At 33.3% G+C, this 27544-nt stretch overlaps 1 protein-coding gene across 2 annotated transcripts; it reads right to left on the bottom strand.

Moving 5' to 3' along the window:
- Positions 1-1703: 1703 nt before the first annotated feature.
- Positions 1704-8065, bottom strand: LOC126679395 (filament-like plant protein 4). 2 transcript variants are annotated; one of them, XM_050374415.2, is made up of 6 exons: positions 7729-8065; positions 6660-6794; positions 5705-5924; positions 3156-5598; positions 2931-2988; positions 1704-2439 (listed from the first exon to the last, which is right to left on the bottom strand). In XM_050374415.2, exons 2-6 carry the CDS (start codon positions 6786-6788, stop codon positions 1993-1995), a joined length of 3297 nt encoding a protein of 1098 aa, XP_050230372.1. In that variant the 5' UTR covers positions 6789-6794; positions 7729-8065; the 3' UTR covers positions 1704-1992. The 2 variants fall into 2 exon arrangements, with proteins under 2 accessions (XP_050230372.1, XP_050230379.1); XM_050374422.2 differs by lacking the exon at positions 7729-8065 and adding an exon at positions 7383-7459.
- Between the last annotated feature and the right edge of the window lie 19479 nt (positions 8066-27544).

Genomic DNA, 27544 nt, shown 5'->3' with positions numbered 1-27544 from the left:
TGAAAATGTGATTTGTAAAGTTTGAAGTTTGAAGATTCAAGCGGTTTCAAGATCGTAGTCTCAATATTTATGTATTTGGGTAACCTTTTGATGGTTGAAAAAGCCCTATTCGATGACTGTATCAAACAGCTCTCATCATTATTCTAGATTAGTTCTTTCAATTTGTTGAGGAACTATTTCTTTATCTAATTTTCATTTTATCAAAAAAAAAACAAATATTGTATGAAGTGTTTTATATTTAATTGCTTTCTGCTTAATTACAAGCTAGTAAATATAAGGACTCGCAAAATTTCTACGCATAGGAATGCAAATCAGACGATTGATTTGAAGGAACAGACGTGTGCCAGACTTGCACAAATAAATACAACGATAAAATAGATAGACTGATGTAATTTTTTAAATTTTGTAGAACTCGATTAAAGTTTGTAATATATTTATCTCCTAATTGAGCAGGAATTAAAAAATTTATATGGCTATATAAAGCTAGTATAATTTTCAAAAAATATCGAATGATATTATTGTTATTTTTGTTTGCATGTTGTTTTGGCTAACACCATACATTTCTGTATATATAATAGTTTTCTCCATGTTTAAATTATTTTCCTTATAAGATGGATACTCTTAAGTCTTAACATAGTTCAAAAAATTGGTTTGCTTCAGTTAAACTTTAAAGTTTATATATTAAAAAGATTATAGATATATGATACCCACCACTTTTTGGAAATTCATTATTAATATTCAAATCTGCTTTTAGTTGGTGTTAATCGTATCAGATATTCTCATGTGCTTATCTGATCTTACAAAACTCTATGCAGATGCAAAAATATACTATTATATATATAGGAATTACTCATTTTATAAGAATTTTTATCTACTATCTTATTTTTGAAATGAGGGAAGGGACTATAAACTAACATGAAATGCACCTAGACACATTGATCAATAAATATATTATGGTTTATCGAGTGGGAGAAAATTAAGAATGAACTTTCCTGCATGCAGACATGTAATTAGGCCTAAAAGAGTGCAATTTGTCTTTGAAGACCTCAAAGCAGTCAAATTTGAAGTGCAAGCAAGCAGCCAATTTCATAAAATATTCAATTCCAAAATTTCCATTATTTGTATCAAGAAATATTCATCATTCAGAAGGTTTCCAAATTAATGACGGCTTATTAAAATATTGAATTCAAAGTACGCTAATCTTGTATGAAGAAAAATGCGATTTCACAGATTTTTAATCCCAAAGAGTCGTAAGATTTAAAACTAATTGGTAGTATGAGAGATTAGTCAGTACTCAGTAGTTCTTTTCGTCCATATTACCCTAACTTTATAGATAAGCTTCCTTGTAGCTAAACTTGTTCTTGGGCTGGGCTTAAATGAATTCATAACAGACCCAATTGAACTCCATTCTTTTAGTTAATGATTAAAAATAATAATAGAATTCGTGTAAATTTTTATATTTAGATTAAAGTTAAATTTTTGGTTAATCAAAGTGTAATTTTAAAAGTTACGAGGTTCTTTTTGGATACTTTTATTGTTATCCCTTATATTTATTACCTGAATTTGAATTATATATTAAATTTATAAGGACTAGACTATATTATATTAGACATATACGGGCTCGGACTAAACTTTTTTGAACTTGAAAAGAAATTTAATGCAAAAAAAAAAAACTCTTTAACAGAAAAAATGCAAACGTAATATGAGTCCCACTCTGTAATTGACAGGACAGCGGAAATTAGATAATAATAGAAGAGCCACATACAGCTTATATTCAGATTTCCAGAGTAGCAGTCCAGAAACTATGTCTTCTTCAATTAACAAAATTAGACAAGGCAAATGACAAAAAATAAACGCCTAATCTATAATATGGAAAACATATACAGCCATTAGTTACAAAAGAAACAAAAAATAACAAACTCTTCCTCAGGTGATTTGGATTATTACTAGTTGACAGCCATTTTTCATTATCAATGCCTGCAAGCTGCAAGCCTAAACCCCGCTCTTTCCTTTTGATGAAAAGAACCTGCTAAATCCTCTTGAATGTTTATCCGGTGTTGTCATAAGAGAAGAAGCCGATGCACTTGATTTGGTAGACCTGTGGTTTGGATGCTTTGAGTTGACCGGTGATCTTAAGTAACTTGTTTCCGTATCGGAAGGACTACATGGCTGGTTGTATAAATCCATGGGTGATTCCGCACCTGCTCTGTGAAGATTAGTTGAAACAGTTAAATCGGTCTCAGCCTGATCAAAGTCATGCAAATTCATGCCACTCGTAGAAGGTTCATCTTCCCCAAATTCTCCCTTTTGACTCCTCTCACTGTATGGAGAGCCTATCAGCTCTGTTTGAGGTCGTAAAGCTTTCAACTGCTTGCCGAGAAGAAATATGGTCTCTTGGCACTCTGCCAGCTTTTCTGCTGCAGATGCTAGTTCTTTATCCTGTGATGAAAACAATTACAAGTTTAGTATTTCATTCTGAAAATGGTACAAAGGTGCTACACTTGACATGCAAGTACGATAGGCATAGTAATTGTTATAATTGCAAATTTTTTTTTTTGCAGTTACTCAACTATAGGCTTGGCATTTTATACGGTTTCATTAGTTATATTTTGATGATCCAACTTATAATTTTCTAAAACAGGAGGTTACTATCGCAATTTCGGTCAATAATTGTTTATGTGGCAACGGAAAAGCTGGACCACTATAATTTTTCGACAGCCACATGAGCAACAATTAGCCTGATTTGCTGAGTAACCTCCCATTGTTGAAAAAATGGAAGTTGAATTATCAAAAGCAAAACATAAACGACGGTAACCAAAGTACAAAAAACCTATAGTTGGGTACCCGCAAAAAAATTAAACCGAGTTCTGTTGGTAAAAAAATAAAATCAGAGTGGTAAAAAAAAGAATATGATGAGAGAAGAAATTCACTTGATGGGCATTGATGTCGGCATCAGCTGCGGAAGAACAAACTGAACAACTCTCTTTCCTGAAAAGAATATAAAGTATGCACATTAGAGTTAAAAGCCAACTCAAACAAGGCATTAGGGAGTTCCCTTGCAATCAGGAAATGAAAGATAGCATTGACATCTAATATTCCTTAGGAATAGAAAATAAGATAGAGAAAGAGAGAAGAAAGAAGATGATGAAACATACACTTGCAGTTGCTCCTCTAGTTCCTTGCATCTGTTTAAAGCATCCCAGTGAAAACGCTTTTCCTCTTGAAACTCGGTTTCCAGAGTTTCTGCTTTTGCTCGCAGAAGGTTTACCTCAGTTTCCAACTCCTCTGCTCGAGCTTCAAGTGATCTGTACGACTCTGCCATACATTTCAGTTGTGTCTCAGACAAGCTATTCGACCTCTGTGCAGAAGCCAGTTGTGATTTAGCTTCAGCTAGAAGCTGCTCGGTCTCATGTAATTGACACTTTGTCATTTCGAGGTTTTCTGCACACCTGGCAAGATCTGAGGCCATATTGATTTTCTCTGATTTCAATTCTTCATATTCTTCAACAGAGACTTTGCACACTGTGGTATTTGATCCATACGCAGATAACAAATTTCCATCGTCAGGCACCTCAGGATTAGAGGCAGGACTAGAAATGTGTGAGCAACCATTTTGATAGCTTTCTCCAGATGAATTTCTTTCAAGTATCTTATTCTCCGGTAAGGCAACCTTATCTATGCAATCAGAGCTGTTGATTTCTGTTTCAGAACCTCTATAACCCAGGACATTAAATCTTAGCTCACCGGCTTTAGCTAACACATTAGAAAGATCCAAAACAAAATCAACCAAACTTGTATTTTCGGTCAATACTTTATTAAACGTGAGTGAGAAGTCCTCAATTTTTTGGCTCAGATCACTGCCATCGGGAGATGTATCATGTAAAGCCATTGCTTCTTTACCCAGGAACAACACAAAATCGTGAATACTAGAAATAGAAGCAGCCAAGTCCTGGCTTAATAAGCTTACAGTTGCCGTATCTGCCTTAATATCTTGGGACACAGTGATCTCCTTATCCCCTGTTATGCTGGTATCTTCAGGACTTGTAGGTCCATTGCATGTGGCATCAGAAGTAGGCACTTCCTTGAGAACACAACTTATTGAGTTCTGATTTAAAGCACCATGTGCATTCTGCATAATTTGTTTGACATCCTCCAAAACTTTTCCCACATCAGCATCATTAGATGCAGATTCAAGTAACATAGAAATCCGTGACTGAAGCTTCATCAAAGGCGTCTGGTCTATATCAGATCCAGAATCTGCTGCTGACAAATCTCGATTAGAAGATGCATGATTTACTGATGAATCCGACATTTTTTGTTCTTCGGACAAGGTATCCTTGCTTGGAGTTACCTCTGTTGAAGTATCGCCATTTAAAACTTCAGATGTGTTATTGTTTCGAGAATCTGAAATATCCACAGAACCATTTTCATTTAAGCATGCCAGCTTCTCCATCTCCAAGAAATCATCCATAAGCTCCAAGTGTTGTGCAGCTTTTGTTTTATTTGACTTCTCGCCATTCTTTTCCTTCTTTAAATGGGAGACCTCGGAGACTAGAGAAGTTGTCCAAGAGTCGGCACAACTCCGGTCATCATCATTACCATCTTCAGACATGGAGGTCAAGCTAGGTGGATTACTCATATTCTGACTGGAGTAACCTCCAATAGGAATCTGAACCACAGATGATGGTGAACTTTTCGGTAGACTGCTGGCTTGTGCTTCTAAACTTTGAAGCCTACTTGCTGTTTTAGCACACAGGTTCCTAGAAGCCTGCAATTCACTATTACGCTTTGCCAGTGCTTCTTTCAGCATCTTTGTTTCCTCTTCCATTGTCAATAAACGCTCAGTTAGAAACTCATTCTCTTTCTGGAATTTTTGAGCATTGTCAAGTGAAAATTCCGTCACTGCAGACAGATGTGGACTAGGAGGCTTGACAGGTGACCTCCTCTGTCGAGAATCTACATAATCGCGGCCCAAACTCTCAACCTCTAGTTTCATTTGTGCAAGTGCTGCTGGACCAGGCAACTTCTTTCTAACAAGACCACGTAATCTTTGGCACTCTGCTTCCAGCTTAGCTATTTTCTTGACACCCTCAGCATGCTGTTTGTTTGCTACTTCAGCAGATCTCAAGCCCATATTCTTTTCCTCGTTACGAATCTCCAACTCTTTTGAAATTACGTGGTGTTCATATTTAAGGGAGCTTATCTCCCTTTCGCAAGATTCAATATTGCTCTTCAAATGTTCAATTTCAGCCTCTGCTTGAGATTTTTCTTCACTAATTTTGATTAACATATTAGATCGCTCCTGGAGTGATCTCGAAATAGCAGCATATTCAGCTGCAGATTGAAGGAGTTCTTGGTCTAAGTTGGCCATCTTTGCCTCAAGCTCCAATTTCATTTTTTCACATTGTTTATTCTTTGAGAGAACAACATCTTGCAATTTCTGTTCATGTTCTTCCTTTAGATTCCTTATTTGCCGCATGCACTCTTTAAGAGCACCGTCCAAATGTGCTGCCCGATCTTCAGCAGTGAGCTTTGAAAGCGTGACTGATTCCAAATGATTTTTCAATGCCAATGCTTCTGCTTCAGCCTTCTCCCAACCTGCAGTAAATGGTGGTTCCGGTATTAATACAGTTCAGCCCAAGCACTATAAACAACCTGGTGCTTATAATTGAGTAACAACTAATGTTACGGGTAGATGTAACACCTGAAACAGCTTCCTCAGCAACTTTGGCATGTTGTTTCACCAGGTTGTCCTTCGTAATCATCTCTGAATTTGCTGCAGATAGGTTTTCATTCAACTCTTTAATCTCATCTTCTAGAGACTCAACTTGTTGCTCATAGTTCTTCACTTGATCCTCCAAACCTGTCAGGTGAGTATATGATTCCACCGAAATTTGAACATAGTTGGGCTTTTTGTAGTTATCCTGTTTAAACAAAAGAAAACATAACAAAATTCAGATTAGCTAACCAAAGGCTCAAAGAAACTAAAATTGCAAGACTATTAGGCAAGTGTGTCCATACATACACAAATATACCTTTGAGAAAAATTATCGCTAGTTTTTTTTCTTGTCAAAAATTAGCGCTGGTTGGGGGAAAGAGGATAAGACAGATTACTGTGCACTTGATGTCCAATAAGCCCGGAAACAAAGGTAAATTGATAATTTTTACACAAGAAAGATGAATTAAAGCTTTCTCTTGAAATTATTATGACGCTCTATGATAAATTCTTATAAACTGTTGTTGTGCTGGTCCCAAATCACTATGAATATTTTGATAAATTTGCCTAAAATTACAGAGAGTATCAAGGGCTGTAATTGCTAGAATTACATATTTCGTCAGTATAAGATTCGGTTAAAGCGCAGTCCAAGATTAATAAGTGAACTTGTGATAAAGAATCTAGCATGTGCTCTTGATAACTAAAATAGAAAAGAGTTGCAACTGCAAATCTTAATACTGATTGAGGGGGAAAATAAGTAACAAACAAACTCAAATCATTAAGAAGCTCAAGAAGCACGTAGTCGATACATTCCGAAAACGTTGTTGGTAAGCTCTACTGCTCTAGTCTAGTGTTAATGAAAAAGAAAGAAAAGATAATGAACATGGAACTTCACTAAGAACCGAGTATAAAATAAGTAGGGCAGTTATAGCAGAGATGCAACCTTATCTGCCTGAGATCCAGTAGTGGCCAAAGTACCACCACCTCCGCCACCAGAATCGGTTGCAACAGTAGCCGCTTTCTCAGTTTTGTCAGATGATTTTTTCTTCCAAGGCCAACTTCGGCGGTCCATTGCAGACTGCAAAGCATAAACCAGTTAACACATGTTGAAAATGTGAAACAAAATAATATTATCAATCCGGACGCCATTGTAAATGTCACAGCAAAACTTAAGCAAAACAGTCTATAAAACAGAATAAAATGATAAAATCAACTTAAATTTTAAAATTAATTATCCATTTTAATAAAATTATAAGTGTAAAACAGAGAAATAAATAACTTTTCATGAATGTGATCAGTAAAAAAGAAGGACAAAAAAGTATCAAAAAACGACTTTATGAAGTATCAAATTTCCGTCTGCAGATATGAATGAGCAATTTTAGTAATAATTGAAATTTCTAAAAACATCAGTATCTAATCGGATGGACTAATATGGCTAATAAAAGATCTTAAAATCGAAATAAAATTCATAATAGAATCGAATCATAAACAGCTACCAGAAAATTTCAAAAAAAAAAACATCTATCAAATTTATAAAAGCTCAATTTCAATAACAACAAAAACTAACTAAATCAGGAAATAAGAATGAGCTTCATTCTGCACCAAATTGAGTTAGAAACACTGAGAAATATTTATTAAAGAAAAAAAAAATGAGAAAAGGACTCACTGGAATTTCACTTTATCGAAATACAATGCTAAAATGGCCACAAAAAAACCACAATTCAATCACTATATTAAATCACTAAATTAAAACTGAAACAAACCGGAACTTAAACCAAAAATATCTCCTCACCGACACCAAGAGAAAACAAAATATCAAGTTAGGTAATTTAAAAGGAATAAAAAATAAATAAAGCAAACAGTAGTTTTTTTTATATATATAAAAAAAAAATAAGCAAACAGGAAGAACCGAAACATTCACGCTAGCTAGAGTTTCCGGATTTTAATTTTTTTTTTCTATTCTTCTTCTACTCACTACTCTCACCATCGCCGGAATACAAAAACCGACTCACCAGTTGAAATGTAGCTTCACGATAAGATTCGTAATCGTTTAAACTAAAGATTAATCAGTCACTGAGAGTGAGAATATATTTAATTCCGATCTGAATTAGTGGCAATTTCTCCTTCTTTCTTTCTTCTTATTCTAGTGGATTAAACAAATAGCGACGCGGAAATGGCGGTGTTGGTGGTGATGGTGTGGTGGTGGTGGTGGTGGCGGTGGTACCAGGTGGGGTGAAGAAGCAAATAATATTCGGTTCTATGTGTCACTTAAAAGGCAAGACGTTGCAAAAACTCCAAAACTTATAATCTTTAAATTAAATAATTTAAAAAAAAACTCACAATCAAAATAAATAAAACTAAAATGAGAGAAACCAAAGGGAAATGGTTGTTCTATGATTTTTTTTAATAGGCGGCTTGATGGTTAATGATGGTGAAAATGACGTATATACCCTTTAAAAACTAAAAAAAATGGGAGTATTAATCTCCACGCTTGTGCCAGAAGCAAAGAGAGTGTTTAGTGTGGGGTGAGCTGTATCCGATAATTCGGAAAGTTGTGAATATTACGACTTTGGACCACCGTCACAGCTCATTACCTCAAGTGTTCTGTAGCCACATCCCCCATGTGCTGCCATTACTTGTACTACATTTCACCATCTCAACCGTTCATCTACTCCACATTTCATATTCACCGTTGATTTTAACCCAATGAAAAAATCGCGATTTAATTTTAATTAAATAGCAGCTAACTAGAATTACCTAATTAGAATGGGGCAGTTCAAATTAATGAACTGACCAAGTTAAATGACGTAATTTGCAATTAATAGAATATGTAATTAATTTGCATGTAACTTGGTCCATGGAGGTAGCTGAAACTTTATAATTTTAGTATAAAAAGACTTTTTAATTTATCATTTCTATTTTAGAAGACGTCATTTTTTCCAATTGGAATAATAAAAAAACAATTATATTGCAGCAAGTGTATTATTTATAGGCATGCAGGATGGTTTTTTTTTTTCAATGACACTAGCTAATAATGATGCGGTTTTTCGGGTGCTTGAAATGATTTTGACGCATGACTTTACTAAATTAATTTTTCTTGCTAAAATAATTTTTTAAAGTCGTTTTTGTGAAATTGATTTATTTTCAGGAGTTTTCTTGTTCATATTTTATTTATTAATTGGTGTGTCTGTCTCAATCGTTTTCTACGAATTAAAGTTATCAATTTCTACAATTATTTCTAAACATTTAATGCACAAATAAAAGCCTGGGTTTCTTATCACAGCTTCTGCAAATCATACGGAGAAGCAACATTAGTAATTTGACATTTTTCCCCTTTTCAACATGTATTTTCTTTCGTTTAAATTGGACTAATACGTATTCACTTGAACTCTAATTTATAAACAAATAACAATTTTCAATGTCATAATTATCAAATAGTTTTAATTTCTGGGGATTAAATTAATTAAGTTAGGTTGCTCAGCTATATCAGTAATTATGAATTAATGAATGTTCAATACCAAACTCATATCGCTACAGAAGATAAAGGTAATTGTAGCTACAAGTCTATAACATTATTGATACAAATAAGGTTAATTAATCCATATTCTTTAATCTCAAAAGAAAAACTGTGTTTGTTCAATAGTGGTCATGAAAATTAGGTTCACCAATCAACAAATTATCATAAATGAACAATCAATAATAAATTTCATTATATTTGTAAAAAGTAAATTGTTATAATAATTTTAATTTATAAACTTAATTATTAAAAATTGCATGTTACTGTATTAAGTAAAGTATGAAAATGCAGGATGTGGAGTACTATTGTGTTGAGGAGATGGAGACTGAAATTCCTAGGTTGCCCCGAAACAAAAAGTCAAGACTCTTCTGTTTGACTGTGGCTGATCTGAGTCATCAGATCACGGCTACAGTACTCGTCTGCGATGCTGCCAGACGCACACATTTCACTGTCTACACCTACTAGCCTAAAACCTGTACAACACTTCCATTTCTTCTCCTTTCCCCATTATAACTTACTCCACTAAACCCTTCTTTTTATTTTATTTTATTTTATATAATTTTTTTTAATTAAATTTTTACATTAATAATATTATTAACTTTTTCTTTCAAAAATAAACCTAAATCAATAATTATAAAAAATATGAAATTAAGACTATATCAAATGGTTAATCACGAATAAATAGAACAACATAGAAAAATTAGCTTGAATTTTTATTGTAATACAACAATAACCGAGATGAACTCACGTATTATCTATATCTAAAAAAAATTAAAATATTTTTATTTTACATTATAAATTTGAAGGTTGAACAAACACGAGAGCATTTTAAATAATTCAAAGTTTGAGATAACTAACGAGCCGTGCCGTAAAAAATATAAGCGCTCGGCAAAAAGTTGTTAAGATATGAGTTCAATTTTTTTTCGTAAGCGCTCTCTTATCCTAAATTATTTAAAAAAAGATTGACATGTAAATATTAAAATGAAACTAAAAAAAATATTATAATAATATAAGTATTAAATTTACGTAAGTGTTAAATGATTTATCAAGAAACGAATAACAAATTAAAATTAAAAACACTGAATTACAAACATAGTTTTTACATTTTCTATCAGTTTGCATTTGAAATCCTAAAATTAGGTAATTAATTTAATATTAATATACACAACCGATTAAAAAATGAAATAAAGAAGGAATCAAATTGGAGGCGCGTTGAAATGGATAAAAAGTGAAAAAGAAAAAAGGGGTCACTGATCGCTGATGAGAAGTGTAGCAGAAGGAGCGGAGAGGCGGAACAGAATCCAAGGGCAGTTAAAAGTCCCAAAAAGAACCACTGGTCCCCACTCCACCCACACGTTTATATATTCCCGGTACGTATAAATCCTTTTAACCGATGTGGGAACCACCGTAAAGAATCGAAAGCGACCACGTTTCACATAACTCACCGGATGCTTTACTTTTACTTATACTTTGATAATTTGATTTACCCGAAAACGACAGCGTCGGCAGAGAGAAGAGCAGCTCCCAACCATAACAGATTGCCGTTTTAATTCTTAACAAAACAGACAAAACACAAATTAAAGTTTCGATTACTTAAGCCAATACCGACAAATTATACTATCGAAGCTCTTCAATTTCCCATTTATAACACAATAATACAAATAAGGGCAAGGTTGTAAATTATTTTGGTGTTAATTCATTGGAATAGTGTATCTGTACTTCACTTCAAGATGGTTTATAAAATGACATCACCTACCCACATTCCAATCAGAAAATGATTTTAAATCAACTGATTTGCATCTTTTGATCCCTTGATTTCTCCCTTCACCATACTCTATAATTATGTATGTGATCAGTGGTGTTGATTAATTTGTCTGAGGATCAAATTGGACCTTAATATTTGGAGAGGTGCTAAAAAGCACATTTAATATTTTAAAAACAACTCAAACAAACCAATCTTCCTTACACCGTTTGAATAGTTAATCCTTACTTCGGTGGACCCTAATATAGCTTATTGAACCTGAGGTGATATAAATATGCCCTCAATGTTTAACATGTGATTCAAATATACCGTTCATGTATAAAACGATTTAAAAATTCTCTTTATATATTAAAAGGTTTAAATATGTCTTTCATATATGAAAAGATTTAAATATACCCTTAATGTATACAAAAAATGCAAATATTATTCATATATCAAACGTTCAAATATACTTTTTTGTATAAATAGGTAGGCTTTTAATGTGGAGTTTATCCGAGTCGATCTCTAAGAGCTATTCGAGCTATTTAAAATTGACTTGACAAATAATCAAAACCAACTTGATTAATAAAGAGTGAGTTCAAGTTTAAACTATTCGAATTTATTGTGGAATTGAATTTGAACATCAATATACTCTGCTAAATAAGTCCATGAGGCTATTCAAGTTTTAGAGAAAAAAAAATTATTTCTTTAGAGTTAGATAGATATATATACATAAGCTGTATTTGAACCTATTCACACATGAAGAGTAGTTTCGATTACGTGCTATGCACGTGGCTCGTAACGTAACTCGTCAATTAACATATTAGTAAATTTATTATAATTATATTAATTTTTTATTTATAATTAATATTAAATTAGTTAAGAGTTTTTGTAAAAGTAAATATAATATATTCGGTTATTAATTTTTTTTTCCTCCATATTTTGGTTTTATAATAACCATAATTAAATAATTAACTTAATTTTATTAATAACATCTTTAAAAATAATAAGATATAAATTTAAATAATATTATATTGACCAAATACAGTATTGTAGTTCAATCAAACTAAAAGATAGATATTCCTACTAATTTGGAGACAATTTAATTATTTTTACATAGTAAAAACTAAATTGGAGATAATTTAGCTACCTATTCTAATTAGGACTTTAATTACAATAGTGATTAATTAAATAACTAATTAGCTAATGACTATAAAACCTTTATTTAGTATTAAACTAAAAAGGATTATTCAGTAAATTTGCCTGTCCCCCCCCCAATCCGTGCTTTTACATATAGTATAGATATAGATATAGATAGATACAGATAAAGGGCATATTTGAACCTTTTCATACATGAAGAGCATACTTGAACAGCATGTCAAATATTAGGGGTATATTTAAACAACCTCAGTTTCAATAAGTTACGTCAAATTCCATCTAAATAAGGTTGATGATTTTTTAAATGGTGTTAGAATGAGGAAATTATTTGAGCTTTTTAAAAAAACGTAAAATGTCAACTTGTATTTAATATCGAAAGGGTATCATCGGACAAAAGGAAATTATAAGTCTTGATCATGAAATTACAACATAACAACTATGACTTGATTATGCATAATCACTATAGTTGTCAACTAGGTAGCATGGAAACGGAAACTGAAAACGGAAATGACACAAAACGGACATGCGGGAACGAACATTTTTTTAAAATGAAGGACACGAAACGTGCGGAAAACGTGTAAATAATAAAAATATAGAGATATATTTATAAAATTAAAATTATAAAATGCTATATATTTTAAATTTTACTTATACATTTATCTCAATTAGTTATATAATAAATCAAATATAATTAAATGCAACAAAAATAAGAAAATAAGTTATATCGTAGATAACGTGAACAATAAAAATCATGGGTAATTGGTTCCAAATATAATTTGTTGAGAATTTTTTAGAATTTTTAGAATTTTTTTATTTTGTTTATTTTCAGAAACGGCCCGAAAAGTTTCTTTATGAGTTTCTGAGAGTTTTCGGTTTCCGAAACGTGTCCAAAACGGGACACGCAACTTCATCGAAGTTTCCGTGCTTCTTAAATTGTCAGATAATTATTTGCTAACTGATATTTCATGATTTGAAAATAGGCAGAGTATTTAATCTATTAAATTTTTTAATCACCAACCTGAACAAGTGTTTTTTATTTTTAAAGCAAATGAACAAACTCACAACTAAGAAGCACGGAAACTTCGATAAAGTTACGTTTCCCGTTTCGGAAACGTTTCGGAAACCGGAAACTTTTGGACACCCGTACGAAACGTTTCGGGCCGTTTCCGTAAATAATAAAAATTAAAAATTTGTAAAAAAATTAAAATTATTGCCCACAAATAAAAAAATCTAACTTGTTACCCATAAATTTTACATTTGCATTGCCCACAATACATCAAATATACTTATTTGTGTTGAATTATATTATATTTTTTTGTATATTTATAAAATTTTAAATATTAGTATATTAAAATGAATTATTTTGTAATTATCATAAATATTTAGATAATATTTTTATAAATATATCCCTATATTTTTGTTATTTGCACGTTTCCCCCACGTTTCGTGTCCTTCATTTTGAAAAACTTTCATTTCCCCGTGTCCGTTTCGTATCGTTTCCGTTTCCCGTTTCCGTGCTACATAGACTCACAATCCTAATTACATACCATGGCCGTATGATTGTCTCCCCTGTCTGATTGCTAATCTATTTAGGCACGGTGTCGTTTTCATGCAACAATACAAATATTGTTGCATACATAATAGATAAAAGGCCTAATTACTTAAAAAAATCCCATCTTGTAATATTTTTTCGTTTATATCCTCACGTAGAAAAAAATTCATTTGTACCCTTTTTTTAATTTTTCGTTTTCATCTCTACCCTAGAATTTAAATTTTTAACAATTATATTAATTAAAGGATGAAAACATTATAAATGATTAATAATATTAATGTTTAATTAGAATATAAGCTAAATATAAAGGATCATTTTGAATATTTTTCTAAATAGAAAGAGGTCAAATTAACTCTTTATGGTAGAGATGAAAATGAAAAATCAAAAATAGAGTACAAATGAACGTTTTTCTAGGTTAGGGTATAAACGAATAAATGTTATAAGGTGGGATTTTTTTAAGTAATTAGGCCTAGATAAAATAATATTCTTATATTTTTTTAAGTGTTTATGTGATTAAAATATGTTCTATATGGACTCCATTCTAAACCCAGACATAGGTTGTTTGTTTATGAGAATTCTGAAATTTATTCAAGTTAATTGGAACCATATAATTGATTTAAGGATTAAACAATTTAATTTGAAGCATCAACATCAATGCATAATTGACCATAATCAACGATATCCTGTATGTACAAAAAAATGAAAAAGGATCTGCAAAATTAACCATTATTTTTATCAGAACCAGACAATTTAAATCAAGATTAACTCAATTCATATCATTATAATAGCTAAGATGCTTCTTGGTACGCAATTGGTTGTGTTTATCCTTAATTATGTTAAAATAAATTAGCAAACGTTAATTAGTTAGCTGTCAATCAAATTAAACTAAGAATTGTATATTGCAATTAAATTATTTTGAGTTAGATGTGATAAGAGAGGATTAAGGGGGATGGTTCCTTTAAAATCTTTAGGATATACATATATATATATTGCAAATGAGAAATTCCATTTGCCAGCTAGAGTGATTGCATACACATGCAACATTATAAAATTATTTCTTATACTGACAACAAGGGGATAATTGTTAAATTATGTTGCTACATGTAAATTCTTTCCTAATTAAGAGTAAGTTAATTGTACAAAAATGACAAGGTAACTTTAATAATTAAATACAGAGTGTTATTATGAATAAAGGTTAGTGGAAATATGAGAGAAAGTTTTGATAGGTTAGCACATGATAGGTTAAGTTATACATTCTTCATCCAATTTCAATTTGGGATACACTTCTCATTAGATATAAAAGTTTAATTCGGATAATATAAATTCAAGACTGTTAAGGTTAGTATTCTTAATTTCCATAGTTTTTGTATTTAATTTTAAATAAAATTTCTTTCTTGGCCAATTTTAGTCTAAATTTAAAAATTATTTTCTACCTTAATATCTTAATTTTATTGGATCCATTCTAATCGAAATTAAGAATAGTTTTTTTCATCGTTGGAGATGAAATTTTTTTTTACGATGCAAGCGACTTGGATCTCTAAACCAATTAGAGCCACCATCTTACGACCGATTTCACCAAATATCGGTATATTTTGCGTCAGTATAAATGATGTCTTTAATGTTCAAGAGAAGATATATGTCACAGAAGATGTGATTAGAGACTTTCACGGTGAAGTTATAGCTGCTAGCTGTAGCAGTTGTGCGATTAAAGTTAGTATTATCATGCCAAGCGAAACTAATCTAATTCCCTTTATTTCAAAGGTTGTAATGGATGCCTTCAACAACAACTATTTAATTTGTAATATTATCAATTTGATAGCACATGACTACTTTAGCTTAATTGAGATGCATATATATTGTTTTAATTATGATAGAAAATCTCATATGATAACATATGACTATTTTAGTTTATATAAATTAGTTGGGGCATGTCCCTCCGATTATTAAATTCTATGTACTGGATGATCAATCAGCTTTTGATTAATAGAACTTTTTATTTGAAAAAAAAAGATTAGTATATGACACATGATTTTATTCTAGAAATCATATCCACCTAGAAGAACAGGAATTAATTTGTATATATTTTCTAATTAATTTTCTATTAAAAAATTAAAGTGTAATTACCATTTTTTATAATAATAAATATTTCATTAATGAAAAATAGAAATACAACTACTATTTGGGCGATTAAGAAAATCTCAACTAAATAATAAAAAGTTACTATATTTTATATTCTTCAAATACGTTAATAAGACTTTAAGCAACTATAAGACTTTAAGCACGAATAAGTAAATCAATTTTTTTAGTCATTATACGTGTCTTTTTATTGAAATTTTGTATAGAAAAAAACTAGGATCATATTGATTTAAGTCTATCTAAGATTTAGTATATACTCTCAAAACAAGTATCTAATAAAATAATGGAACATCAATAATTCATTAAAATTGGACCGACAGCCAGTTCGAGTTTATTTATTTCACAATGCTCATATTGCCTAAGATACACTCCAAAAAATATATAGAGAGAATGATGAAGTTATCCATCTTCTTCAATGGTAGTGGTCAGTGGAGGAGAGAGATGTAATGGACATCAAATGGGGTTAATGATGTTGCCCTTCATAGCATCCAAAATGGGCACTGAATGAAAATGATACTCATTTTAACTTTTAAAATATATTTTTATATTTTAATTACAAAATTTACTTTGTAATTAGTTTTCAACTATTTATGATGAACATATATTATTTTTTGATGACTTTTTTTTGTCAAAGATATTGATGACTTTTTTTTTTTCATAATTATATAACTTTCGTTTGATGTGGGAATTTTGCATTTTTCAACCTTTGCTTTGTTGGTACGAAAGAATTTGTTTGTGTAGTATGGGGTGGAATAGAGGAAATTAAAAAGTAAATTTATGCCCTTCATATTAGTTGGACCCACACACAGACCAAAATTGCTTTAGGCCACCCCTTCATGTCTTTGGCCTTTTAAATGCCAAAGCGAATTCTTTGGATTCTAAATTTATCTGTATAGTGATTATGATTTTACATCTTCTTTTTCACATTTTGGGTCTTTTAGAGATCAACAAGTGATTAGATTTTGATCAATTTGACAATAAAATTAACTTTTATACTAATTGGTCAAATCGCGGAAGTTGAGGGACCAAATCTGTTATGTAAGACAATTTGGGAGGTTCAGATGAAACGGAGAATAAATTAACGGGCTTGTGATTTGACAATAAGTGAAGTTGAGGTAAGGTGTGGTGGGACAAAAAAGAGTATGGGAAAGCAAAGGGCCCAATTGATGAATTAGAAAGAAAAGGGGTTGAATTTGAGAACTACTAATTTTCTGTGAATAGAAAGTTTGATTGTACTATCTATTTCAAAATCATTTTTTTCATTTCTCTTTTTATATCTTACTTGCAACTGAAAGACAAAAAATATGAGTAGCTCTCTCATGCCTTCCTGACTCTAAAACATAATAAAAGTATAGACATTGAAGCACTGTTTTAAAAATAGGGCCGGGTAGATCGATCGGTTCAATTATAATTGAGACTAGTTCGGTTTAATTTTTAAAATAAAATAAAATTAAAAAAGCAGTGTAATCGCTTTAATTTTGAAAGTATTATATGAATAAATAAATTATTGAACCGTAAAATTTTATTTTTGTCAATAATATAATTGAAATCAGATAAAACTGAGTCTTAATATAAGAAATAAAAAATTATTCACTGAATCAAATTAAAATACTATGATAAAATAAACAGTATTATAAAAGTAAGCCACCCCTCAAACATTAATAAACTCTAGTTTTTTTATTGGAATATATTAGAAGTCTATTTTATTATGAAAACTCTTATATATATATATACGTATATATATATATATATATATATATATATATATATATATATATATATATATATATATATATATATATATATATATATATGTACGTATATATTCTTCACTAATTTATCATATGGTATCTAAACACAAAAAGTAGGGAGATTTGTTGGGTTATTTTTGCTAAAAATTCATTGAAGATGAAGATCGGAATGCTAGGGTCAACCGAATAGAGCAGTTTCAAAAGCAAATCGAAAGAAGAACTATCCAAGTACTCCGTCTATGAGAAACATAGTTTCATCATTGTTAAGTTTATGCGGAAATATAATCACGGTTTTTTTCTCATTTTTGATTATTTATTGCTTATCCGGAATTGTTATTTAGCTTCTAATTGTTCAAATTTGAAAGATCATAATGTGGGTTGTGATATGGCTTTCATAGGTTGTACTTAAATCTTCTTAATGAACTTATATCGTTTGAAAAAAAAAAACACAAATCCTAAAATAACACTTTTAGAGAGGTGATTTTGAATATTTTTCTGTCCAAAATCACCTCCCATGTAATATCCCAAAATATTTAAGTATTTAATTGGACCACGTGTCCAGTGTTGCATCGCCGGAGTAGCGATATCGGAAGGATTTCCGAGAAATTAAGATAAGTATAAAATATTAGCAGGACGGTTTTGAAAAAGATTATTTCGAGAAACTTAATATTATATTTCAATTCTAAAGTTAGAATTGGAATTAGAAGGAGAAATGTCAAGAAAAGCTCGAAATAAGGTACAGGGACTAAAGTGGTAATTTAGCCACTACGACTTAAAATGGAAATTATTTCGCCAAGGTCCGCGAAATGTTTTATAGTATATGTGGTAAAAGTTTCGGGTCAATCGGAGACCTTTTAAAATTTGGACGCGGATGCGTTTGGACTAAATTGTAACTTTTGAAAAGTTTCAAGGGCTAAAGTGTAAATTAGCCAATTAAGCTTCGAGAATAGTAATTTGAAGATTTATGATGGAAAATAAAAATATTGGGTTAGTATTATTTATTGGAATATAAATAATACGTATGAAAGTGAGTTAAAAGGATAATTTAGCTATTTGGTTAAAATAGAAAGTTTAAAAGAGAAATGGTTTAAGTTAAAGAAGTGAGGGATCAAAAGGGCAAATTTGCCAAAACATATATACATTTCCTTAGGCATAAGGAAAGGGAAAGAAAGGAACAGATAGTTCCAGAGAGAAAAGAGAGAGAGCGAGGAAAAGTGACGATCCGTCGCCGCTTCGCCGTTTCTCGTCCGTTTCCGACGTTCTATAGCTCGAATTGATCGTATTTCAATGGCGAATCACGGTAAGCTTGTCGTTTTACCGTTTAAACGGATATATTTTAAGTTATATCGATTCAAAGTTTTAGGCCACGAAACGATTATATCGTTTTAATCGATATTAGAATTGGATTATAGTGTTTTGAGCTTAGATTAAGCGTTTCGGATGTGTTTGGAACGTTTTCACGCCGGAAGCACGTCGGAATGGCCAAGAACGAGTGTTACGCGGGCGCGTAACAAAGTTACGCGGGCGCGTAACATAGTTACGCGGGCGCGTAACATAGTTACGCGGGCGCGTAACATAGTTACGCGGGCGCGTAACAATGTTACGCGGGCGCGTAACAAACTTGCGCGGGCGCGCAAGTACCTTGCGCGGGCGCGCAAGTACTTTGCGCGGGCGCGCAAGTAGACTATGCGGGCGCATAGTTTACGTGAAGCACTTATACGATATTTTCGCCCCGCTATGACCCCGTTTTCCGACTTTAAGTACGTCGGACATTAAAAGTGTATCACGGACCCCGAAAATAAGAAATTTGGATATCGAACATAATGAGTTCGATTAAGGTTCCGAGATATAAGGAACCTAAGTTTAAGAATTGATGAATAAGAGATATGATGAATATCTCGAGTAAGTATTAGAATACTATCAAAGTTAAGAATCGTACTTGAAATACGATTATGTTAACCTAAGTTTATAACTTAGGAATTTGAACACTAAGCCCACGTTTATGGATTAAACGTATAGGTAACTCGATTAAGTAACTGACGTACCGACGAGCTACCAAGCCAGTAGATGGAGTGGTTATGTGATTGGACAACGCCTGGAGCTTACGCATGCGGGATTATAATAATGCAGTTTTGGATAGCGGTCACTGTGAGTGGCAATTTACTTTTGCGTATTATTATAAAAGTTATTTTCTTATATTATGAGTATTGATATTAAATATCTCGTATCTATATGATTTGCTCGTATAAGCTGTTTTGTTTGATAGATTTGATTATATGAATGTTGTTGTATTCGTTGTTTTGGAGATAAGTGTCTAATGTGCGGTCCGAAGAGACCAACTACCTATTGGGTGTCAATAGGTTACATGATCATTGGTGAGTCAGTCTAGAGTACTTGACTTTATGATTAAGAATTAATATATGTCTATGCATAATATATTATGATTTAGATACGCAGAGTGAACTCGGCTACGGTGTAGCCTGGAAGTCCCCGTATCTAGTGGCTGGGCCACCAGTGAGTTGGACTCACACTTTATGATTTAGATACGCAGAGTGAACTCGGCTACGGTGTAGTCTGGAAGTCCCCGTATCTAGTGAGTTGGACTCACACTTTTGAAATTAATAATGTTTGCTTATATCATAAAATTATATATGTATTAAGCGTGTGACGCTATATTTTGATAATACTATAAGTAACTTGCAAACTCACTCAGTATTTTCCCAAATACTGACCCCTCACTCTGATGTTTGCAGGTAGACAGAGTCGGATCAGACAAACCAGCTCCACTGTGCCAGAAGTCATTGGACTTGCACAAGTATGAGTTCTTAGAGCTGCAGTAGTCAGTGGTTGTTAGTATTAGATAGACGCTTTAACTTCAAATGATATTTTATATTGTAGACTCTGATATAATATATTAATATCTATAAGTGTATTATTTAAAAAGAGTTCTTCCGAAAATGTTTTAATATATATATCATATATTATACTTTTAATTGCGAAAAATTATTAGTGGTTTTAGGCTTGCTACGGGTTTCGGAGCTACCACTCCCATTCCCTAGCGCCGGTCTCGGCTCAATAATTTGGGTCGTGACAATTGTGGTATCAGAGCAGTTGGTCCAGTTACCTCTGCTAAGATGTGTTTGTCGGTTAAGTAATCTAGGAACTACTGCAGCTATAGAGTTGACCTTTGTCTGATCCCAGTTGTTTACGTTAAGTGTTTTGTGATAAGTATAATAGATTAACTTGTGAAATGTTTGGTTGACTTTCGTGACACGTATATACGAGATAAATATACGTATAATTTTGTTTTCGATAAGATGTGCTCGCATGATATGAGATTGATTTGTATGAATTGAATCGGATACATCGGTTGGCTTTGCTATCGATGTCAGACATATCCGATACATCGGTTGGCTTTGCTATCGATGTCAGACGTATGAGATACATCGGTTGGCTTCGCTATCGATGTCAGACAGATAGGATACATCGGTTGGCTTTGCTATCGATGTCAGGTATATAGGATACATCGGTTGGCTTCGCTATCGATGTCAGGCATATAAGATACATCGGTTGGCTTCGCTATCGATGTCAGGCAAATAGGGTACATCGGTTGGCTTTGCTATCGATGTCAGACAAAAGAGATTAAGAATAATATGCTTTTTGAAATAAAGTTTCTAGGAGAGGTATTGCCTCCTATGAATAGAATATGATTGATGTGAATGTGATTTGATGTTAGATATATAGGTGTTTAGCATCAAATAGCAGGAGAGATGTTATTGGATTCGATCGATCGAAATTTTAGAAAGAGTGAGAAGAAAGATTACAAAGTTATAGAAGTTGAGGAACTTTCCAGAAGCAGAGTTTAAAGGTCTAGAGAACTTACAAAACTCAAAGTTTATAACTTTTAAAAGTTATTTGTTTAACGATTCTGAAAGCATAATTGTGCCTAGACCCGATACAAAAATACATGATTGCCACGGCATTGATAGAAATGCATCACTACATACATCGATACATGCATTAATAGGACATGCATCATATGCATTATGTTCAGACGAAGAGGTGAGATGTGGCAACTCTTTGGGGATGAGAGACGTCATCACCCTAGTGCACAATTTTGCTAAGATTTAAATGAAATTTTCAAATGAGTCGTTTTATTTGAAAGAGTTTTCAAAGAGTTTTGTTTTTAATGTGAGTATACCTAGACCAGAACTCTGTGATGGAAGTGATATGCTCGCGAGCAAGCTGTGATCAAGGCTAGGAGGCGAATGAATAAGTATGGTTGTGAGAACATAAGATTTCTGCCTCTAGCTAATGAACTTAGCCTTGATTAGACAGACTAGTATACGACTAAGATAGTAGATATGTGTTCGAATAGAAAAACATATCCGATTAACGTATGACATGTATGTTATGTTTTAATACTCTTAATGTTTGATTAAGTCTATGTGAGCGGAATGCTCACAAGACTTAAGTTATGATATGTAATCAAGAAAATCTAGGGGACACTGATTTTCTTGAATTCGGTCAACATAGATGCTTATAGCTACGCTAGTAATATGTGTGTAACATATACAACGCGAGTATATGTTTGGATAATTGGCTAGTCTACGATGAGTCAGAACACTCAGAAGACTTCCAATAAGAGACGTAATCATAGAAGGTTTAAAGGAAGGAGACGTCCCTAGAGTTCAACATACGTGGACAGCGATTAGACGTGATAATTAGTAAGGATTATATTTTAAGGAATTTATCAGTATTCCTTTATATAATCGCTATACTAGGAACGTAGAATTGCGCGAACGCGTGCTGTTGCACAACAAGTATATGAGGAGCAAGAAGGAAGATCGAGGTGACAAAGGCGAATGCAACCTAGTCCAAGGCCTGCAAAGGTCAGAAATACGATGAAGGTCAACGGGAACCTAACAAGGTAAAGTGGGAATGTACAGGCATCGGGAGTGCCGCAGTAACCCCACGTCATTATAAATCAGTTGGCCGTAAAAGCAACTGATATAAGGAATTGTGTGCCAATGATAGGACGATGGATATAAAGATAATATCAACGTGAAGAAAGGAACACCTATAGAGATTTGATGTTTGTATACTTAAGTTAAGACTAATAGAGTTTGACGGATCAAGTGGTATGCTAAATCCACTAGGAAAGTAAAGTAAGATGCTCGTACACATCAAGCGGATGAAGGATAAACAGTAATGTCGATGAAGATGTCGATGAAAGGTTCAATCTATGATTAGTTTCGACATGCAATTAGAGCGGTGAAAGATCAAATAACATGAACTAAGTTTGTGACCCGATTTGGGAAACTCTTTCAACTATTAGTTCCGGTTAAGGATAATCGGGAAAGATCAAGGTACTTAGGTCAAGAGATAAACAATAAGAACTGCAATCGGCTGATTGAAAGTTGAAACTTCCACCTCAAGGTATCAGATATGAAGCGGAATAGTAGGTTGTGAAAGGTACAAACGTAATGAATGTTTGTGAAGTGTTAAACCTTGAACTTCAAACTAGATCAAATGAAAAGTAGTGCATAATGTGATAGATGTAGAAGATCGATTATGATCCTTGAAGGATTAAGATGTGTTAGACAGGATTAAATTTGTTTAATACATTCCCAGAAAGAGATCCTCAGGAAAAGGACTTCGGGAAAGAAGAGTTATCAGACGAGTTCGATGTCGAGAAGTACCGGAGCGAGTATTTCTGGTCTAATGTACGGAAATATCGCAATCTGAGGAAGGATGCAGAGATAGCAAATGCGCTCCTTTCCACAAGGAATACTACCAGTGGAACAGTATTCCACTAACTTCCTGCGTACGGTCGAGGGATTGCCAAAGGTACATGGCATATATGATAAAGTATAAAGACGCAAAAGTAGATTATGGATTATAAGAAATTAGTTAAAGTAAACAGAGTTAAGGAAAGTACGGGTAACCTGCGTATGTCGCAAGGAACTTGATAAGAGTTATTGAGAAATGAAAAAGAGAAAGTCACGTGGGAAGATGACGAGAGGATCAGATGAATTGAATTCTATGTAGTCGTCAACGCATAGAAACAAAAAGAGGTAAGGATGATGGAGTCATATGAATGGATCCACTAACAGTTAAGATGTCAGTAAAGGTACAATAGGACGATATGTAAATGATCGAGAATGCACTACGTCGATAATTCAAGCAAAAGAATTGTGACCCATTATTTAATTAGTAATCGACGTTCAGAGTGCCGAAACAAGAAATACAAGGAATACAAGATGCGATAGAGGTAATACCCGCATATGATCGGCTTTACAGATGGCCATGATAATAGTACAAATACGATAAGATGATATATATATATATATATATACGATTGAGAACGCACTACATCGAGAAATTCAGACGAAGAAGGCCACGACTCTTTATTAATGATCGATGTTGTGGATATTAAAAGCAAGTAGTACACGATGCACAAGATGCGCTGAGAAGGAAAACAAAGAATGCAATAGAAAATGATCAAGAAACACGATAAAAGCGTGAATAGAGAACGCAAGAAGAATACCATAGGATCATAGCATTTAGACTATTAATCCTATTGATTAACAAAGGACGAGAAGTCGAAGAAAGTTACGGAGAAGTACGTCTGCAGTATGAGCAAAAGTAGGAATAATAAGTGAAGTAGCAAGATCATGAATAGTAGTGAGAAGTAAGTTTAACACTACGTGATAGTAAAGAACAATGGTTTGTAAGCTAAGAGCCAATTAAGATTGAGAATTGGAAGGGAGGAATAGATAAGAAAGAGTTAGATTATGATGAATAAAAAGATCAAATATGGAGCAAGTAACGATGTCATCAGAGGACATTCTGATGCAAACATATGATTGGAAAAGGATTAAGATCCTCATTTAGGGATTGTAAGCAAAGAAAGCTTACCAAAGCATTAGTCACACGCTGTCTTATTAAAATAAGAATTCAGCGACTTTTATGACAATCCTATCTGGTTGAAGACCAGATTGATGAAACAGATCGACGTGAGATAAGAAGAGACGAGGAATTTCAAAGAATAGTACGTCATGCTTAAGAAAAAGCAAATAGATCAATGGATATGCAAACGAATAAAGAGGTATACGAGATATTATGATGCAAGAAGAAGGTTAAGCATGTTTTACAAGAATAGTGAAGACCTCATAAGGATATGTCCTGAGGATTCACCTCATGGAGAACCATGATTAACGACGATAACAAAAGAATCTTCATACGAGAAGTAAAATGACGAGACGAAAAGAGAATAGTGGATAATGGGATAAAGATCCCAACATAATGACAAATAAGAATCAGACCGTGATGACGACCATATGGAAGAGACTACCAAAGTAAAGAATTAAGAACGGCAAATCGTAGAAACATATGAATACGACTAATGTCGTCATATAAGGGAGATGTTGAATGACAAAGATTATCGTCTTTAGTAATAAGACGTCATTAAGACGAACTGCCATTAGATTGCAGTAAGAAACTAAAAGTTCAAAAAGATAAAATCAAAAGTGAGGTTGTCAGTGATAACTGACATCAAAGTGCAAGAAGTACAGAAATTGGAATGACGATTCCTTGCGCTGACCAGCATTAAAAGACGAACACGGTATTCCTACTATGAATAAGAATTCTAGATGTAGATGGGATTAAAGTAAGAAAAGTATATGAAAATTCGAGGACGAATTTTTATAAGGGGGAAAGAATGTAATATCCCAAAATATTTAAGTATTTAATTGGACCACGTGTCCAGTGTTGCATCGCCGGAGTAGCGATATCGGAAGGATTTCCGAGAAATTAAGATAAGTATAAAATATTAGCAGGACGGTTTTGAAAAAGATTATTTCGAGAAACTTAATATTATATTTCAATTCTAAAGTTAGAATTGGAATTAGAAGGAGAAATGTCAAGAAAAGCTCGAAATAAGGTACAGGGACTAAAGTGGTAATTTAGCCACTACGACTTAAAATGGAAATTATTTCGCCAAGGTCCGCGAAATGTTTTATAGTATATGTGGTAAAAGTTTCGGGTCAATCGGAGACCTTTTAAAATTTGGACGCGGATGCGTTTGGACTAAATTGTAACTTTTGAAAAGTTTCAAGGGCTAAAGTGTAAATTAGCCAATTAAGCTTCGAGAATAGTAATTTGAAGATTTATGATGGAAAATAAAAATATTGGGTTAGTATTATTTATTGGAATATAAATAATACGTATGAAAGTGAGTTAAAAGGATAATTTAGCTATTTGGTTAAAATAGAAAGTTTAAAAGAGAAATGGTTTAAGTTAAAGAAGTGAGGGATCAAAAGGGCAAATTTGCCAAAACATATATACATTTCCTTAGGCATAAGGAAAGGGAAAGAAAGGAACAGATAGTTCCAGAGAGAAAAGAGAGAGAGCGAGGAAAAGTGACGATCCGTCGCCGCTTCGCCGTTTCTCGTCCGTTTCCGACGTTCTATAGCTCGAATTGATCGTATTTCAATGGCGAATCACGGTAAGCTTGTCGTTTTACCGTTTAAACGGATATATTTTAAGTTATATCGATTCAAAGTTTTAGGCCACGAAACGATTATATCGTTTTAATCGATATTAGAATTGGATTATAGTGTTTTGAGCTTAGATTAAGCGTTTCGGATGTGTTTGGAACGTTTTCACGCCGGAAGCACGTCGGAATGGCCAAGAACGAGTGTTACGCGGGCGCGTAACAAAGTTACGCGGGCGCGTAACATAGTTACGCGGGCGCGTAACATAGTTACGCGGGCGCGTAACAATGTTACGCGGGCGCGTAACAAACTTGCGCGGGCGCGCAAGTACCTTGCGCGGGCGCGTAACAAACTTGCGCGGGCGCGCAAGTACCTTGCGCGGGCGCGCAAGTACCTTGCGCGGGCGCGCAAGTACCTTGCGCGGGCGCGCAAGTACCTTGCGCGGGCGCGCAAGTAGACTATGCGGGCGCATAGTTTACGTGAAGCACTTATACGATATTTTCGCCCCGCTATGACCCCGTTTTCCGACTTTAAGTACGTCGGACATTAAAAGTGTATCACGGACCCCGAAAATAAGAAATTTGGATATCGAACATAATGAGTTCGATTGAGGTTCCGAGATATAAGGAACCTAAGTTTAAGAATTGATGAATAAGAGATATGATGAATATCTCGAGTAAGTATTAGAATACTATCAAAGTTAAGAATCGTACTTGAAATACGATTATGTTAACCTAAGTTTATAACTTAGGAATTTGAACACTAAGCCCACGTTTATGGATTAAACGTATAGGTAACTCGATTAAGTAACTGACGTACCGACGAGCTACCAAGCCAGTAGATGGAGTGGTTATGTGATTGGACAACGCCTGGAGCTTACGCATGCGGGATTATAATAATGCAGTTTTGGATAGCGGTCACTGTGAGTGGCAATTTACTTTTGCGTATTATTATAAAAGTTATTTTCTTATATTATGAGTATTGATATTAAATATCTCGTATCTATATGATTTGCTCGTATAAGCTGTTTTGTTTGATAGATTTGATTATATGAATGTTGTTGTATTCGTTGTTTTGGAGATAAGTGTCTAATGTGCGGTCCGAAGAGACCAACTACCTATTGGGTGTCAATAGGTTACATGATCATTGGTGAGTCAGTCTAGAGTACTTGACTTTATGATTAAGAATTAATATATGTCTATGCATAATATATTATGATTTAGATACGCAGAGTGAACTCGGCTACGGTGTAGCCTGGAAGTCCCCGTATCTAGTGGCTGGGCCACCAGTGAGTTGGACTCACACTTTATGATTTAGATACGCAGAGTGAACTCGGCTACGGTGTAGTCTGGAAGTCCCCGTATCTAGTGAGTTGGACTCACACTTTTGAAATTAATAATGTTTGCTTATATCATAAAATTATATATGTATTAAGCGTGTGACGCTATATTTTGATAATACTATAAGTAACTTGC

This window comes from Mercurialis annua, linkage group LG1-X (genome assembly GCF_937616625.2).
Source record: "Mercurialis annua linkage group LG1-X, ddMerAnnu1.2, whole genome shotgun sequence".
NCBI classification, from domain to species: Eukaryota; Viridiplantae; Streptophyta; class Magnoliopsida; order Malpighiales; family Euphorbiaceae; genus Mercurialis; species Mercurialis annua.
This window is presented reverse-complemented; position numbering and strand designations above follow the sequence as displayed.

What these genes read in the sequence shown, in the direction of transcription:
- LOC126679395 (XM_050374415.2), bottom strand. Translation starts at nt 6,788, where the DNA reads ATGGACCGCCGAAGTTGGCCTTGGAAGAAAAAATCATCTGACAAAACT. An exon ending in TGCTGAGGAAGCTGTTTCAG is followed by an intron (nt 5,599 to 5,704) that starts GTGTTACATCTA and finishes CATTTACTGCAG; the next exon opens with GTTGGGAGAAGGCTGAAGCA. An exon ending in CCGACATCAATGCCCATCAA is followed by an intron (nt 2,440 to 2,930) that starts GTGAATTTCTTC and finishes TTTTCATCACAG; the next exon opens with GATAAAGAACTAGCATCTGC.